This window comes from Phoca vitulina, unplaced genomic scaffold, assembly GCF_004348235.1.
Source record: "Phoca vitulina isolate PV1807 unplaced genomic scaffold, GSC_HSeal_1.0 scaffold342, whole genome shotgun sequence".
Lineage (NCBI taxonomy): Eukaryota > Metazoa > Chordata > Mammalia > Carnivora > Phocidae > Phoca > Phoca vitulina.
Window position 1 is genome coordinate 15,388 of NW_022590029.1, and position 16,668 is coordinate 32,055.

General features: G+C 61.7%; 1 protein-coding gene across 1 annotated transcript; it reads left to right on the forward strand.

Moving 5' to 3' along the window:
- Nucleotides 1-6,911: 6,911 nt before the first annotated feature.
- On the forward strand, nt 6,912-16,604 carry LOC116629179 (kin of IRRE-like protein 1; the record flags this gene model as incomplete). The annotated part of the gene is made up of 6 exons (XM_032399478.1): nt 6,912-6,930; nt 7,422-7,571; nt 9,052-9,201; nt 13,505-13,662; nt 15,362-15,512; nt 16,499-16,604. Coding segments are annotated over exons 1-6 (734 nt in total), but the record flags the coding sequence as incomplete, so codon positions are not given.
- Nucleotides 16,605-16,668: the final 64 nt, after the last annotated feature.

Below are 16,668 nucleotides of genomic sequence, written 5' to 3' on the forward strand. Positions count from 1 at the left end.
TTTCAGATTTCTGTCCCTGCTTTTCTGTGACCAATCCAGTGGCCCAGACCAATAAACTCATGTTCCCTGTCCCTGTGAGTACCAGCCGGGCCCCGGGGCCAGCCTCCACAGCCAGCCTTTGTGGTCTGCTCAAATGCATGGAAACCAGGCCAGATTGTGGCCACTTGTAAAATCCCATCTGGTCCCTGGAAAGATTCCCCTTTGGCCGTCCCTACCATACCCTAGCCTTGGAGATGGGCATCAGGCTGGCTTGGCCAGGCAGGTCGGGGGGAGGGAGGCGAGACCAGTTCTATTGCCTGTGGCCTGGCGTCCAGGTGGGAAGGTGGGGAAGCTTGGTGGGTAGGTTGAGTCAGGACACTGAGGCCCCTGCTGCCCAGGGTGACTTTTTCACTTCCGGCCGTGAAATGGATCCTGGCCGGCAGCAGGGTTGGGTGGTGATAGACGGAATGTTTGCTAACTTGTCTGGGGCTTCAGCTGATCTCCGTATCACCTGGTGTCTACTCACACCTGAGGTTACCTGCTGGGAGCTTCCTGACCCCTGGTTCTTCACCTGTCAGAGCTTCTCGAAAGCCACACCACATTTTGACATTGTCTGATTCTGGGCTGGACTCTGTATGCACCAGGTCAGCAGAGCCCCAGCCCCCGTGCCTGTCAGCCCCAGCGGGGAGCTTCTGGTCCCAGGGTCCCGAGCCCTCGTCTGTCTGCATCTGTGTGTCCCTGCACACTGCCCCACCTTCTGTCTTTCTCCCCCGTGCCCTTGCGCTGCCTGCCCCAGCCAGCACCCCTCCTGCCCTCCCTCCCTTCTGCCTTCTCTCCTCTTCTATCAAAAGTGCAAATCTCCCTTTCTCCTCTCCTTTCCCCTCTGCTGGGCCAGCCTGGAGAATCGCAATCCTCTTTTCTCGGTGAGATGAGAGAAGTCAACGGGAGGGGCCCTCCCTGGCTGTTGTATTTTTCATAGAGCAGGAAGGGAATGGCTGGGCTGGGGGAGAAAGTCTGGGGGGGACGCGGGGGGGTGGCGAAGATGTGAGAGCAGGGAGGGGGGCAGCGTGGTAGGAGGAGGGGTGGAGTGTGGAGAGATTTAGTTCCATCTGAAAGCTGTCGGTGCAAATCAAAGGCTTTCCTTTGAACCAGCAGCAATCTGGAGTGCAGAGCGTGGGGACTGCTCCGCCCAGGGGGCTCATTACTGCGTGTTTGATAAATCCGGGGAGACAGGGCCTGGCCTCCACCAACCTCTCTCCTGCAGCCTGGCTTCCTCGGCTTCCTCATGTGCTTGGCCCCCGTCCCTCTCTGGTTCCTGGCTGGCCTGGCGGGCAGGGCTCTGGGAACATGACCGTCAGGGCACGAGTGCCAGGACACGGGTGCAGAATGCGGTTGTGTGAGAGCAGGTGTGCACACGTGTGTGCACCAGGGGATGTGTGTGCTTACGTGTCACGGCATGTGCGTGCCCACAAGACGTGCGTAGGGCGTGTCTGAGAATCTGTGAGCATCTCCGGCCTCTAGGATAGAGCTGGAGGTCACTTCTAGCTCTGGATCAGAAATGGGACTCGACCTCTGTCCTCACCAGGCCCAGCGGGAATGGGGGATGACCCTGGGGCAGTAGGCCTCTCCTGGCCTAACCCTGGGGAGCAGAGCTGGAAGGCAGTGTCCCCTGGGAGATGTGGGCTGAGGAGGGGAGGAGGAGAGGGTCTCCGAGGGGAGGGGGCAGCATCGAGGGGAGGTGCCAAGGTACCAGGGGACCGGTTTGCACAATGGCTGGTCTGGGCCGGGAGGTCCCGGTGGTGGTGAGAGGGGGGAAGACAGCAGTAGCCCGGCTGGTGCCGTGGCATTCTGGGAGCCAGGTGTCCTGGCCCCTGGCTTTGCTTACTGGCCCCACTACTCACCAGTTGTGTGGCTGGAGGGAGGTGGCTTTTCTCTGAGCCTCAGATCCTTACTGGGGAGAATAATGGCCCTGCCTCATGGGCTGTCGTGTGCAGGAAGGGAGCTAGTCTCGGGGAGGTGCTCGGCCCGGCGACTGGCACTTCATAGGCAGGGGCTGTTTGTTACAGCTCCTGATGGTGGACGTTAGCGGCTATAACGCTTGGGGTCTTGCGAGTCACTGAAACCTCTCTGGGTGCCGTTGACGTCGTTCCAGCCTTGGGAACCACTCTCCCTCCATGTAAGGATATTCCGGTCGAGCTTCTCCTGCGGTTGGTGGCAGGAGAAGGCGGAATGGCCTCGGGGTACTGGCCAGCCCCAGATCGAGGAGACTGCCCTCCCCAGAGGCCAACAGGATTAAGTTGGAAGTCGGAGGTGTCCAGTGGGGACCAGAAGTAGGGGGCGGGAGCCGTGAGTCCGGTGCCTCCAGGGAATGCTTCTTAGCTGCTCCTGGGGCGTGGCACGGTGCCAAGAGCAGGGGTCCTGCTGCCGAGACGCCCCGAGTCCGTCCCCATCTCTGCCACTAAATAATGTCTGTACCTTAAGCACCCGGAGCCTCATTTCCCGTTTGTATAAAATGGACATAATAACCGCCCTGTGCAGTGGATTATGATGCTGGGAGTGATGTCTGTAACGCATCTGCCTGGTGCCTGGCAAGTAGCTGGCATCTTATAATTGGGAGTTATCATTATTAAGGGCCGCTGCTCGGATTGAGGGGACAAGAAAGGTAAATCAAAGCGTCTCTGTTCTCCAGGGGCTCCCAGGAGAGTGGGAGAGACAGAAACGCACACATGAGTAACTTTTAATCCAAAGCAGGCTGGGAGAAGTGCTCTAACCAGAAGCCCAAACAATGTGGGAAGAATGGGGGAGGGAGCTCTGACAAGTCTAGCCCAGGAGCTTTGAGTCTGGGTGGGGGGGGGCAGGGAGGGAGGGGTGCGGGGAAGAGGGTGGGAATGGGGGTTTCTGCAGCTCTGACCCCTCCTCAAATTGTGCGAGAAGCACGGAGCGCCCCCCCAGGACCCTCCTCATTTCTCCCCAGGGTCCCTCTGTGTTCCCCTTGCCCTCCCGACCCTGTTCCGCTGTTCACCTGCCCCCAAACCCTGGCTGAGCCTCCCAGGAGTCTCCTGTCCCGTGGTGCCCTGGAAGTGGGGGGCACCAGGAGTCTGGGACCCCAGCCTCACTGCATGAGTCTAAAGGGGAGACGTGCACCGGACATGGGGGTCCTGGCCCCATGGCCACGCTGGGTCCCCGCCCCCGCCCTCCGCCTCTCCCCCTCCATCTTCAGGACCTCGGCCTTCCTTCTGCTCTGCCTTGGCCTGTGGCACTCAGGGTCTTTGTGTCAGCGGGTCCTGCCTGCTGTCTTTCCCTCTGGATGCCCGTCTCGGGCCTGCCTCTTCCTCTCCTGGCCTCCTCCTCACCAAGATCCGCCTTGCCTGGTGCTTGTCCTCCAGTCTCCTCCGTGTCCCTGGCTCTCCCCGGCCTCTGCGTGGGTGTCTGGCTCTGTGCCCCGCCCCGACAGCCTCCCCTCAGGCTGTGTGGCCCTGTGCCTGTGGCCGCGTGTCCTTCCCCGCCTGTCTTCGTGATGGTTGCTAAGGCTTCCCCCGCACCTGTAACTGCGTCGGAGGACAGGGAGGCCACGGATCAAAGCCTGTGGGAATTCATTTGGGAGCCCACCCGCAGATTCGCACTGGCCCCAGGCTGGAGCTGCCGGGCAGGGCGGGCGAGGCTGGACAATGGTCGGGGTCTGTCTGCGGTCAGGCTCACCCGAGTCCCCTCCCACCGCTGTGGGCCATGCCCCTGCATTTCTGTTCCGCGCTGGCTTTATTTCCTGCGAGCGGGGCGCGGGCCCAGGCGGGACTGCAGTCTGCCCCCCATCCCCCCCCCCCGGCTGCAGCGCGGGCTGGGCTCTGCTCGGCCACAGCTGGTGGAGGCCTGGGCCCCCAGGGCCTCGGAGGCATATATGTGTCCTTGATAGGCCACCGGGACTGGCTCTGGGTGCCTGCGACACGCGGGGGCATCCCCCGTACCTCCTCCTTTGTCGCGACGCCACAAGGACGCGTCTGCCCTTGCTGTGGTGCCCTGTCCAGTGTCTGTCCCTCACTGCTCACTTTCTAGGCTTCCCCTCAGCAATCCCATCATTGCATCAGAACCTTGGGTCCTGCCTCCTTACCCCTCCCAGCTCTAGTCCACACTCCCTCCTCCAGGGAGCCTCTCAGGACTGACTGCGCCCTGCCCAGCGCTGTTCTTGTGTCTCTGCAGGGAGAACCTAGCCTGTCCCTCCATGACCCTGCCCTGTCTGTGCGTCCGCTGGAACCTGGGAGCCTGACCGGGGCAGGCGTGCTCTGCCCTCTGCCTCCTTTCCTTGACTGGGGGACGGTGGGGGTGGGGTCACACGGCAGGATCTCTCACTGCTTCAGAACACCTGCCGTGGGCCTGGCAGCCGGGCCCCACGCTGGGTGAAGGGCCAGAGCTCTGAGGCACACAGCCTGGACTCGAGTCTCCTGGGCTCGGGGCAGGGACGGGCAGTGCCGCGGGGGCCATACGATCGCAGAGGTAAGAAGTGAGTAAAAGGGGCTCTCAGGGCTCATGGGAAGTCCAGGAAGACTTCCCAGAGGAAGTAACTCTTCGAATCCCGAGGGAGTGGGGGCAACAGTGTCTCCCCACCGCGCCCCCCACCCCCGGAACGGGCTGTGCAAGGCCCTGGAAGGGGGACAGAAGCCTGGGGTGTGCAGAGGGGAGTGGAGCCTGTCTCAGGCACGGTCTTGACTGCAGGGGCTGTGGGGGGGGGGCGGGAAGACTCGCTTGTGATTTTTGCAGGGTCAGGATCTAGGGGCCTTCCCATCGAGTACGATTCCCGAGACCTCTTCGTTTTCCCTCCTCTCTGGACTCTTCAGTCATTGCTTCCACGTCGTCTCGATGGCCACTGCCTTCTCTGTCATGTCCTTGCTCGGGTTTCCAGGGGCGCCTCTAACCATCTAGCTGCCCGGGACAAATAAGGGCCATAGTTGCCAGTTAGTGAGCTCAGACAAGGGTGTGTAGCAGGCCGGTCACACCCCTCATCCCCTTAGCCTCCAGGGAACCCGGGAGGGGGGCATTATCACAGCCCGCAGTACCAGTGAGGAAGGGAGGCTCCGAGAGGGACTTGGCCAAGGTCACGGTTAGGAAGCGGCAGAGGCATTATGCAAACCTAAGTCTGCTCCTACACCTGTGCCCCTGAAAGGGCCCCGCGGTCCTTGTGCAGACCCGTCACGCACAGGCGAGCGGGCTGGGGAAGCTGCAGTGCGCCTCCGTCCTGCCCGCTCCCCATCTCTGACTCTGACCACAAGGGCTCCCCCCATCCTGCCCGCTCGCTCCCCGTGGACAAAGAGCAGCTTCTCAGTGTTTGCTGGAGACTTCGCCGGCAGAGCAGGGTGTCCGGGTCCCATTTCCACGCTCAGGAAAGCCGTGAATACGAGTCCCATCTCTGGGCCGGGGTAACGGGCCACCCCACTCCCAAGCCCTTGACTTGGGCTCCGGGGCCATGGGAAGGACAAACGCGCATGTGGGGAGCTTGCAGTGTGGAGCTGCCCTGGAGAATGCGCAAGGATATGAATACATTTGAATAATAATGAGGGCAATGCCTGAATTAACAATGCTGGCTGCTCACCTGACCCACCCCTCCCCCAGGATCCCGGCACCTGCCGCTGGAGTCCCTGGAAATGTGGGTGAACCTCACCCTTGGCTTCTCTGGGAGCCACAGACGGCGGCCAGGTCAGCAGAGTTGGGGGTCACTAACTTCCTGGATTTGTACAGTTAACCGAGAGGGAAGAGCCTGCCTCGTGTATCAAATCATACGCTGGCCGTCATTCCCAGCCCTGCCCCCTCTCTTGGTCCCCTTTGTGTGCAGCAGACAACGTGGACGTCAGATGTCCAGGGAGACTCAGAGGGAGGAGATCGCATGGCCCTTGGCTTTAGGGGAGAAGCTCCTCTTCTGTTAGAACGGACAAGGCAAACACCTCCCTTCACCTGCTGCATTCTACCCCATGATAAAAACACGGGCATAAACTCTTAGAGTCTGGGACAGGAAATGCATGGATAGAGCTGTGACGGCAGGACTGGGAGATGGGACAAGCTGTGTCTGTCCGAGGAGCTAAGGGATCAATCCAGGAGGGCTTCCTGGAAGAAGGGAATGTGGGGCCAGTTTGGAAAGAAGGGGAGACATGGAGCGGGAGGAGGAGACAGAAGGGAGGCGACAAGACCTGGGGCCTGTCTCTGGTGGCTTAGAGGGAGGTCTCAGAAGGGGGGGACAAGTTCCCTCTGCTTACACACTGGAGTGATGGAGCATCAGAGACATTGTGGAAAGGGTTGGATTTGGGGATTGTGGTCTCTGCAGAGACGTGGGAGCTGGAGAGGGAAAGAAGAGGGAGGAGTCCCCTGAGCTGTGGGCAAAGCTGATTTCGGTCACAGCGGTGTGACAGATTGGGGACGAAGCTAGGAAGCCCCAGACCTCTCCCTTTGCCACCTCCCCCCTTCCCACAGCCTGCCCCACCCGCGGGACCAGGGCTGGCTCGCTGGGGGTGGGGGCCGGGGGTTGGGGCAGCCACAGTCCAATTCCCTGCTCCATTTAGGCTCCACAATTAAAGGCAATTACTCTGCAGCTCTCTAATCAAACGCTCCCGGCCGGGCTGCCAGCCGGGCTGGCATGTGTGGTTCAGCAGCCGGAGGGAGGGACGAGCAAAGTCACACGCACGCCTGGCTCCCACCGCGTGGGCGGCGGGGCGCGGGCCAGTGTGTCCGTGTGTGCGCACGCGTGCCCCGGAGCTCGGGGGCGAGGGGCAGACGTGCGGGACGCGGCGGGTGTGCCAAGAAGTGGGCTCCGGGGTTTGCTGGTGGCACTCGGAGCCCCGGGAAGCCGGTGTTCACCCATGTGAGGTGCTTGCCCGGGGAATCTGCCCTGTGTGCCCACTGGGCACGTCGTGGGGGGCTGTCCCTGCGTGGCGGCCCATGTGTGCTACCTCATGGCGGCTCGCGTGACACGTGCGGGCAGGGGTGCGGTGCATATTCATGCCCCGGGATTGCAGGGGTGGTGCACGACCAGCAGCTTTGGTCATGGATGCAGCAGCTGGGAACAGGGGTGGGGGTGAGGCGGCGGGTGGCGGAACAGGACTGGGGCCTGGAGGGCCGAGGCTCAGGCTCTGAATCCGCACTCTGCCCCTCACTCACACTCACCCCCCGGGCCTCGGTGTCCTGTCTGTGGCACGAGAGCGTGGCACGAGCCCCATCTCAAGCCTTTATATAACACTGCGCCGCTCTCTCTGATTGCTGAGCGCCTCCACTCCTGAAACCCGTTCCCCTGGGCCAGGGGGGAGGAAGGAATCCAGGGCGGGCACGTGGCATCTTGGCGGGAAGGGGCTGGGCTGAAGTGGGGCAGGGACAGGAGGGCGGGGTGGGCGCCTGGGAGGGTGGCCCCTTGGTGGAGCCCCTTCCCTCCTGCACGTCCTTACCCAGTGCCGGCTTGGCTTTGCCAGGGACCCAGACCCGTTTCAGCCAGGAGCCGGCCGACCAGACTGTGGTGGCGGGACAGCGGGCCGTGCTCCCCTGCGTGCTGCTCAACTACTCGGGCATCGTGCAATGGACCAAGGATGGCCTGGCGCTGGGCATGGGCCAGGGCCTCAAAGGTGAGTGGGCTGCCCACCGGCCTGGCATCCACTGTCCTGCTCCCGGCCCGGCGCCCTCACCTAGCTCCTCACCGCGCTCCTCACTGCGCTCCCTCTCCGTGCTCCAGCCTCCCCTCTCCCATTTGAGTGCGGGCAGCCTCGCCCCCTCCTCCTGAGCTCCAGACTCCCTCCTGCCCCAGCCCAGGCCACGTCTGCTCCGAGGCCGGAAGCCCCTTGTAACCTCAGCCCGGGCGCTCACGCACGTGTTCATCCAAGAAGCCTGTCTCAGGCGCTGTGCACACAGCCCGCGCTGAGGCTACCTAGCGATCCAGTCAACCAGGACGGACGAACGACCTCCTGTATTCCAGAACAAGTAAAGGGACTTTTGGGAAGGCCTCCTGGCCGTGCTGAGGGGGAAGCCCCCGGGTTCTGGAGCTGTGAGCGGGGCTACTTAGGAAAGCCGCTGCACCTCTCTGGTCTTCGTGCACCACTGTGTAAGAGAGCTGTAGTCATCACGGGCCTGTGCACGGCGTTCGTGAGTGTTGAGCCAAATGAGAGATGGTGTTTTGTGAAAAGCCACGGCGGGCCTGAAAGCAGTGTAATGCCGAAAGCCCAGGAGGGGCTGTGTATTTTTATTCTTTCTGTTGTCCAGGGCTTAAAATTATTTGCTGTGGGTTCTGCATATTAGCACAGGTAGGGGAAATTTGTCCGTGTAGAGGAAAGAGATGGGCTAGTGGATCTATTGATGATAGAAAGAAAGAGAAACTGGGAGAGAGAGATCAATAGATATGGAGTGAGAAGGATCGATAACCCCTGGGCAGAGGGAGATAATGGGAGGGAGCCGGTGGGGAGCCCGGGAGAGGGGGACAGGGGAGGGGGTGCGAGCCTGCAGGGGAGGGCAGGGGAGGCTGAGCCAGAGGGGGCCAGAGGCTCAGAGGCCCACCTGCCACAGCCGTGGCTTCTCCAGGGACCGCGTGGGTCAGGGGCTCCTTCAGGGGCAGGACCTGCCTCATCCGTCCCCCGCGTCGCGAGTACGGCGAGGCCGTGGCCTGCCTTGGCTCCCCCCCCCCGGCCCCAGGGAACCCCGTCTGTGCTGCGATGCCCTATATTTCCAGCGCCCACATGCCCTCCCCCTCTCTTTTCTCTTGGCTTTTTTCCTCTTCCTTTCCTATTATTATGAGAGACGTTTGTCTGCAAACAGCTCCAGAGATTTCTGCTCCTCTCCCCCTTCTGTCTCCCTGTCGCTCCTGCTGCAGGGCCCCCAGACTCACTGTAGGACGTTGTGACATCGGGGTGTCACACCTGGGACTGCGGACGGGGTCCCAGGCCAGGGAGGAGGGAGGAGAGGTGGCCTGGGCGGGACGCAGCCCCCGCCATGGGGCGAGGGGATGAGACCTGGGGAGAGAGAGAAGCCTGGCGGGCAGGGCGGTCTGGGCTGGGTCCCAGGCCCGTTCCCAGGCTGGGGCGGGGCTCACCTCCCTCGCCCTTTGTGTCCCTGCAGCCTGGCCGCGGTACCGGGTCGTGGGCTCTGCGGATGCCGGGCAGTACAACCTGGAGATCACGGACGCCGAGCTGTCTGACGACGCCTCCTACGAGTGCCAGGCCACGGAGGCCGCCCTGCGCTCGCGGCGGGCCAAGCTCACCGTGCTCAGTAATGCCCCAGCCCCTCCTCTCGCTCTTTCCCTCCTGTCCCCTTGACTCCTCACTTCTTCCTGGCCTCAGGCCTGTCCCCACTGTCCCCCAGATCCTTCTCTAAACTTCTTCCAAAGCCAAGTCCAGTAGAAGAGGGTGAAGCGGGCACGTGGGCCCCCCTGGCGGGACCACGGGTGCACGAGGCCTGGCATCTTCTGTGCCCAGCTGGATTGGGCTCTGCCTGCGGGACACGAGGCTCCCCCAGGGCAGAGCAGTTGGGGTGCTGGAGATGCATCCACTCCTGGCCCAGGCTTGTCAGTGAGGGAACTTCTCCCGTCCTCCCCCTCTGCTGCCCCAGTCCCAGCAGCTGCCCCGGGGGCTCCTTTTCCTCCTCACTCAACCCCTACTGCCCTTCACCACTCCTTCCCTCCCTGGGCACTGAGGTTGCCCTGGAGGCCCTTCTGGGAGCCAAGGAGCAAGACCGGAAGGAACAAGACCCGAGGGCTGAGAACTGGGGTGGTGGGCTGTGTCCTGCTGGCGCCAAGCAGATGTCCCTCTGTGAGAACACCGGGGCCATTTGCGGAATGAGGGGACTGGACCCTGCAGGAGCTCCCTCCATCCTGGTGCCCTCCCTGGCCTCGGCCTCTGCTCTGCTTCCTTCTGCCCATGACCCTCCCTCTTCCTTTTGTCCTCCATGCTGTCCCGTTCCTTTCTCCTGCCTTCATTTGATCTGTCCTGCTCCCTCTTTTCCATCCCTTTGCCTGAAATCTGTGACCTGGGAACGCCCCTGGAAGGGATGGGGGGAGAGGAGCAGAGACCGTGAGCTTGGACACAGGAAGATTTTATCTGGGGGGAGGGTGGGAGTGAGAAGGTGACAGGAAGTCATCCTTGTGTCAGGGAAGGGCTGGACTGGGAGCTGGGAGTCAGGAGCCCAGGGCCATTTTGGCGCTGTGACCCTGAAGAGGTCATGACCCCTGGGTATCAGTTTGCTCATCGGTAAGGTGGTATCAGCCTTTTCTCAGCTGCTTTGCTGCTCCTGCCCAGGGAGCTGTGAACCGCGAGAGCTTGGGCACTGAAGTGTCAGGGGGTCAAGGCCCAGGCTAGGGCTCTAGCCTGGCGGGGGGCTCGCTCTTCCTGTCTGCTGAGCAAGGCACAGGGCTGAGGTTAGGGAGGGAGTCAGGTGGCCGCCAGGGATGGGCGTGGGGTGCCATGACCGCACTTCCCGTCCCTCCTGGGGTGTGTGTGAGCCCGCGCCAGCCCGGGCCATCTAAGGGAGTCACGAGATTCTGGGGAGTCCGTCCGTCTTTTCCCTCCCTAACGGCCTCGGTTGTGGGTTCTGGAGGTACTGCTTCTGACCTGGAGAACTCCCATCCTAACAAGGAGCCCCTGGTACTCCCTTCCCTCTCCTGCCCCAGACCTCCAGAGACAGAGAAATAAAGATGAAAAAAAGGCCAGCTAAACCCCTAGGTATTGCAGGAATGGGGCTTATAATGGCATCCAGTGGCTTGGTTCATTTAAGGAAGGCTTCCTGGAAGAGGAGAATATCAATGGGGACCCTAGGTGGAGGAGTACCTTGTTTAAAAGCTTGCAAGCCACTGAGGGGGATTTGGGGGGCATGAGGGGCAGGGACAGGCCCCAAGAGGAAAAGAGGTGAGAGGTTCGTGCTTGCTCATCGCTCTCCCAGACGCCCTGCCACCTGCAGCCGCATGCAGGCCAAGAAGACAGGCTGTGTCTCGAATGCTCCCTGCTCACCTGGTTACGTACACCTTCGCTCACGGCGCCGGAGCCCGGAGACTGGGCAGGGCAGAGTCGAGAGTGGGCTGCGTCCAGTGCCTGGTAGACCCCTCATCTGCAGCCACAGCCCTTGGTGGTCTCCCCGCCCCCACCCCAGGCCAGGCTTTCCTTCTCCCTGCGGCGGGACTGAGCGGCGGCCTTCCGCTCCCCTGCAGACACAGATGCAGACGCGGCGTCCGCTTGCAGGCCTACAGCCCCCCCGAGTGCCGCGGGGAGGGGCGCGGCTCCAGGGCCGGGGGGGCCTGGTCCCCCCCGGCCCTGCCGCTTAACTCACTCTCCTGCCTCCGAGCACATTTCTTAACCTCTCTGAGCCTCAGGGACCTTGTCTGCCAATTGGGGTCCATGGTATTTACCACGAAAGGATTAATGAAGTACATTTTGTGGTGAGCTTCCAATGCAATCAGGTACGCGTGGTACTTGGGCCCTTTGGTCAGCATTCCACGAACGGCAGAAACACCGGATCACATCACAGCTTACCGGCTGCACGTCTGGGATCTCATTTCAACTTCACAGCATCACCTCTGGGGAAGAGCTGTCAATGTTATTTTTAAAATTTTACAAACAAGGAAACTGAGGCCACAGACACATGTGCATATTGAAATACAGATTTGTCACAGATCATAATAATTTGTTCATAAACAAGCATCCACACGAACACGCACCCTCTGATAGTGGAGCAGACACTTCAATGGCCTTATTCTCCTTTGCCCCAGAAACAGAGAGAAAGATGGGTTAGCGACAGAGGCGACAGATGGACGGTCTTGCCTGAACGAGGGGAAAGGGCCAGCGTTCTAGGGAAGGGAGAGCCGATGGGAGGAGAAGCCTTCCCTCTGACCCAGGACACGGTGTCCCCCGCAGATGGGCAGGACCTCTGCCCATCCAGGACGTCCTTCCTGGGTGAGACAGCAGGTGTGACCTCAGAGGGGCCCACACAGACCAGGAGACCCAGAGCACCGTCTGACAGGCGGACCAGGTAGAGCAGCAAGCAAAGAGGAGCCGGGGACTCAGTGGCTAATCTGCCGGCCAGGAACTGGGGGCGCTGCTGGCTCTCGTCTGAGCAGCTGAGCAAACACAGCCCAGGCGTCACACGGGCCTGCACACTGTAGTCCATACGCAGCACCCCCGCTGACCTTCACCAGGGCCCCCTGGTTAGGTCCTGCTACGTCCCTGTGGAAGAAACAGACTCTGACCTGAGGGCCTCACCCAAGATCACACAACAGGTAAACAGACGTGCCAGGGTTTAAAATCAGGGCAGCCTGCTTGGCAACTACCCCTCTGCATGCACGAGTTGAGCGGAACACAGACGGGCTGCAGGTGGTTCCCTTCCAGTGGAAACGGCAGCTCAGGACCGGCATTTCCCACGCTCCGGGGCAGCCCGGCGCACTGCGAGGCTCTGTGGGCCTCCCACGTCTGCTCTCGGGGTTGTCTCACAGAGCCCCCTCTGGGTCTTCCCAGAGGCAAACAAAGCCCTTTCCCATTGCTGGCCTGATGACAACGGGGTGCACCAGAACGATGATAATCGAAATCCTGCCTCTGTCTCTTCAATCCCCCGTTCATTCATTCAGTCAGTATCCCCGAGGACCTGCTGTCAACCCAGCTCGGCTAGACCTCGGGCTTTCAGAGAAAGAAGCAGCCCTACCTTCAAGGAACGTGTAATCTGATCGCCTGAGCCTTTAGGAGCCCGTGAGGATAGGACAGGAAGAGGCCTCCTATTGCTTGGCATCAGAAATCTGACCCATTTAGTCCCTCAAGCGGGTAGCAGGAGCCTACGGTGACCACCTCTGGGCCCTGGAGACAGTAGAAATCCAGGGAGCCGGGGACAGCGGCCTTGGCTGGGAAGGGGGCCCGGGCAGTCATCCCAAGTGACCCCAACACAAGGTCAGTTAGGAGCTCAGAGCACCTGCCTGGGAGCCCCTGTGGGGCCGGCTGTGGCGGGAGGGCCCGTGCAGCAGGCCCGGGAAGGGACAGCGGAGGTGAGGACGCGAGAAAGTGCAGGGCTGAGGGGCTTGCGGCACTTCGTAGCCCTCAGAGGTGTCTGAGCGGGGCCGTGGCACAGTCTTGGCTGCGCTGGAGAAAATAACCAACCTGCCCGCGGTGATGGATGTGTCGGCCGGGGGCACTGGGGGCAGGGAGTCCATTTGGGAAGTGGCTGTAGTGGACCGGCTCCCGGGGCTGGCCCAGGGCACAGGGGCGTACAGGACGGAATAGAGGAGGACGCTCCTCCCGAGCCAGGCCCCCGGGGTGTGAGCGGCACTCCAGTCCTGGAGACCCCAGCTCTTCCCCGTTTGTGGCCACGCTCCCTCACCCGCCAGCTGGGCTGGGAAAGAACTAGGTGGGGGCGGGCGGGCTGTGCTGGTGGCCTGGGGTGAAGCCCCCCCAGGACCAACAGCTACAGTGATTGCAAGTTAAGGTGGCCACAGCCCTCCACGGAGCAGCCGTGCCGCAGGAGGGATGCCGCCAGGGGCAGGGGCTGTGGGCGCCAGGGCGGAGCTGGCCACACCCTGACTGAGGCTCTGCTCGCCCCGCAGTCCCCCCAGAGGACACCAGGATCGACGGCGGCCCTGTGATTCTGCTGCAAGCAGGCACCCCCCACAACCTCACGTGCCGAGCTTTCAACGCCAAGCCGGCCGCCACCATCATCTGGTTCCGGGATGGGACGCAGCAGGAGGGCGCTGTGGCCAGCACGGTGAGACCTGCGGCTCCCCCAGACCCCTCGGCCCCATCCCAGGTCGCCTCTCATTCCCACATGGGCCTGACCCAGACTCGGGGGACACAGATGTGACAGGAGAGCTTGTAGGTTGTCTGGTCCAAGCCTCTCATCCATCGTGTAGCTGGGAAGGCAGGGATCCGAAGAGGAGGGAGCTCCCAGGTTCACGGCGCATTCGGTGGCTAGCAGGGACTAAGGGTAATGCTCATAGCAGCTGCAGTAAGCACCTACTGTGTACCAGGCACTGTGCATGCTAGGCTCCTAACGGACAGTCCCTCTTAATTGTCAAGGGAGTTGGATAAGGCAGGTGTTCCTTCCAACTCGACAAAGAGGGACACTGAGGGTCAGAGAGGTTGATGCCTCGCCCAAGGTCACACAGCTTGCGTGCGGCACAGCTGGGGTTTGCTCGGCTGTGCTGCGTCGAGCACCTCCGGCTTCGTCCTTCAGCCTCTGGTTGGCGCAGCGAAGCAGCTGAGGAGGCAGGGCTCCCGTGTAGGTCGTACAGACGAGGAAGCTGCGACAGAGAAGCCATCGGGCGATGTTCTGGGCGGAGCTGGAGTGAGCATCCCCATGGCCGGGTGGGCCAACGTACAGGTGGGCCCAGCCCTTCGCTAGGTGCCGGGGGGACCTGCGCCCGTGTGCCTCGGAGAGCAGTGCCAGGCAGAACCCGATTAGCTGGGCCCTTGGCAGGCTGCGTGACCTCGCACAGGTCCCTGCTCTCTGGCCTTAGTTTCCCCATTCGACCCAGGACAGTTTGGCCTCAGGGTGCTTAACCTTTTACCACCAAGACATCTGTAATTTTTCTCCTGTAGGACTACATATTTTGAAATGTTTTGGCAACCAAACGAGCTGATTTGTTAATGGCCATTTGTCGTCCACGTTCCTGCTCCCGTTTTCTAACGACGGCAGGTCCTGGCCGAGCAGCGGGGGGAGCCGGCGGCCCTGCACGGCGCTGGCCCTGCTCCCGTCCAGCACAGGTGTCCTGCTGTCAGGGCGCAGGGCCTCCCTCAGACGAGCAGCGGGGCTTCCCTGGCACAGCTGGAATATGGCAGACAGCTCACGGGGTCCTGCGACCACATTCAGGGGCCTCAGGTTGGCCACCGTGAGACAGGCTGTGAGCCCTTCCTGCCCCCAGGGGCTCACGGTCTGGCAGGAGAGCCCCTGCGCCCACGCGCTCACGCACAGGGCCCACGGGGCGAGGCTGCGTGTGCCCAGAGCAGAGCAGGACAGACGGGCCGGGAGGGCCACAACGGCAGTGCAGAACAGGGACTGGTGCTGCACTCACAAAATCCCAGGAATGGGGCTCAGAGCCACGGGGAACGGTAGCACGCACAGAGTGGGCTCCCGGGGAAACTGTGCACACGGGTCCGTCCGTTGTGTGTCATGTTCATTAGAGGAAACCGTGGGGTCTGGGAGGAGGGTGGATGGGAACTCGCTGCATTTTCTGTTCAGTTTTTCTGTACACTTAAAACTCTAAAAAATAAAGTGTATTAATTAAAAACCAAACCAAAGCCGACCTGGGGGAGGACGCTGGGGCTGGGGGTGGGGTGGGGAGGGCCGCACTTCCGGTTAAAGTTCATATGCCCCTCCGACACAAGCCTGTCTCTGGGCCCGGTCATCCTGGTTGCAGTGCAGGGGGCTTCTAGCTTGACCCCGTCCCCCACTTGTCCCACCCCAGGAACTGCTGAAGGATGGGAAGAGGGAGACCACCATCAGCCAGTTGCTCATTAACCCCACAGACCTGGACATTGGGCGTGTCTTCACCTGCCGCAGCGTGAACGAGGCCACCCCGACTGGCAAGGAGACTTCCATCGAGCTCGACGTGCACCGTGAGCAGGGGTCCTGCAGCGGAGCTGGAGGGAGGGGTGGGCTGAGGAAGGGAGTGTGGGGCGCCCTCGGAGAAGCCCCGAATGCAGATCCCCCGGGGCCCCAGGGCAGATGCTCTTGGATCCCCTGGTTGGAGTGCCCAGGGGCCGCGGGCCCCGGGGGCTGGGGGGGGCACCTCCTGCGTCTAATCCAGCCTGTGACTTCGGCTGCGACTTAATCTCTCTGACCCTCAGTTCCCAATTCTATATAGTGGAAGAAAATAAAATACAGGCCCACGATCTCTTCTCTGAAATTCCAAACTGAAACTGATTTACTGGCAAAACGTGAATAAGGTTCCCCACGGTCTCTTACTTGACCCATGTGTCACTGTGAGCTGTTGCCCAGACCCTGCTGGGGGTCTTTCATAGTAAATGGTCTGTGCACACCAGCACCTTTCTAAAATTTAAAAACTCCAAATTCTGAAATACATCTAATCCCATGGGGCTCAGAGGAGGGACTTGGGACCTGTTCCTGTCTGTCGGGGCTGTGGGAGCACCTAAACGAGAGAGAGAGAGAGAGAGAGAGAGAGAGAGAGAGAGAAAGAGAGAGAGAGAGAGCGCGTCCGAGCGGCCAGGATGGAGCCTGCTACTCAGGGGATGCTCCTTACAGCCCCTCCACCCAGAAAAGGGAGGGAGCTGGGCAGGGGCTGGAGATGCCCCGCCCCCATCCCTTTCCGTGAGCCACGCGAGGCCACGCTGACGCCTCATGGCCACAGTGCACCATGACATCCGCTGATCATCTCTGCTGCAGCAGCCTGGGTCCCGGCCCCCTAGCCGGCCCCCTGGAGGCTCCGTGGGGTAACGGGAGGAAGATGGCTTCTCTTTTGGAGCTGCTTCACTACAGACTCCAATTCCCAGATCTGTGCACAGGGAGAGGGCTGGGTGTGTGTGTTAGGAGGAGAAAGAAACCCGGGGGACAGAAAAGACCCTTCCTGTCCCCTGCTTTGCAGACCCTCCCACGGTGACCCTGTCCACTGAGCCACAGACAGTGCAAGAGGGCGAGCGCGTCGTCTTCACCTGCCAGGCCGCAGCCAACCCCGAGATCCTGGGCTACAGGTGCAAGGGGGGGGCTGGGAGCACCCTGCGCCTGGAGTGGGGGGTGCCGGGGTGCAGGGGGGGC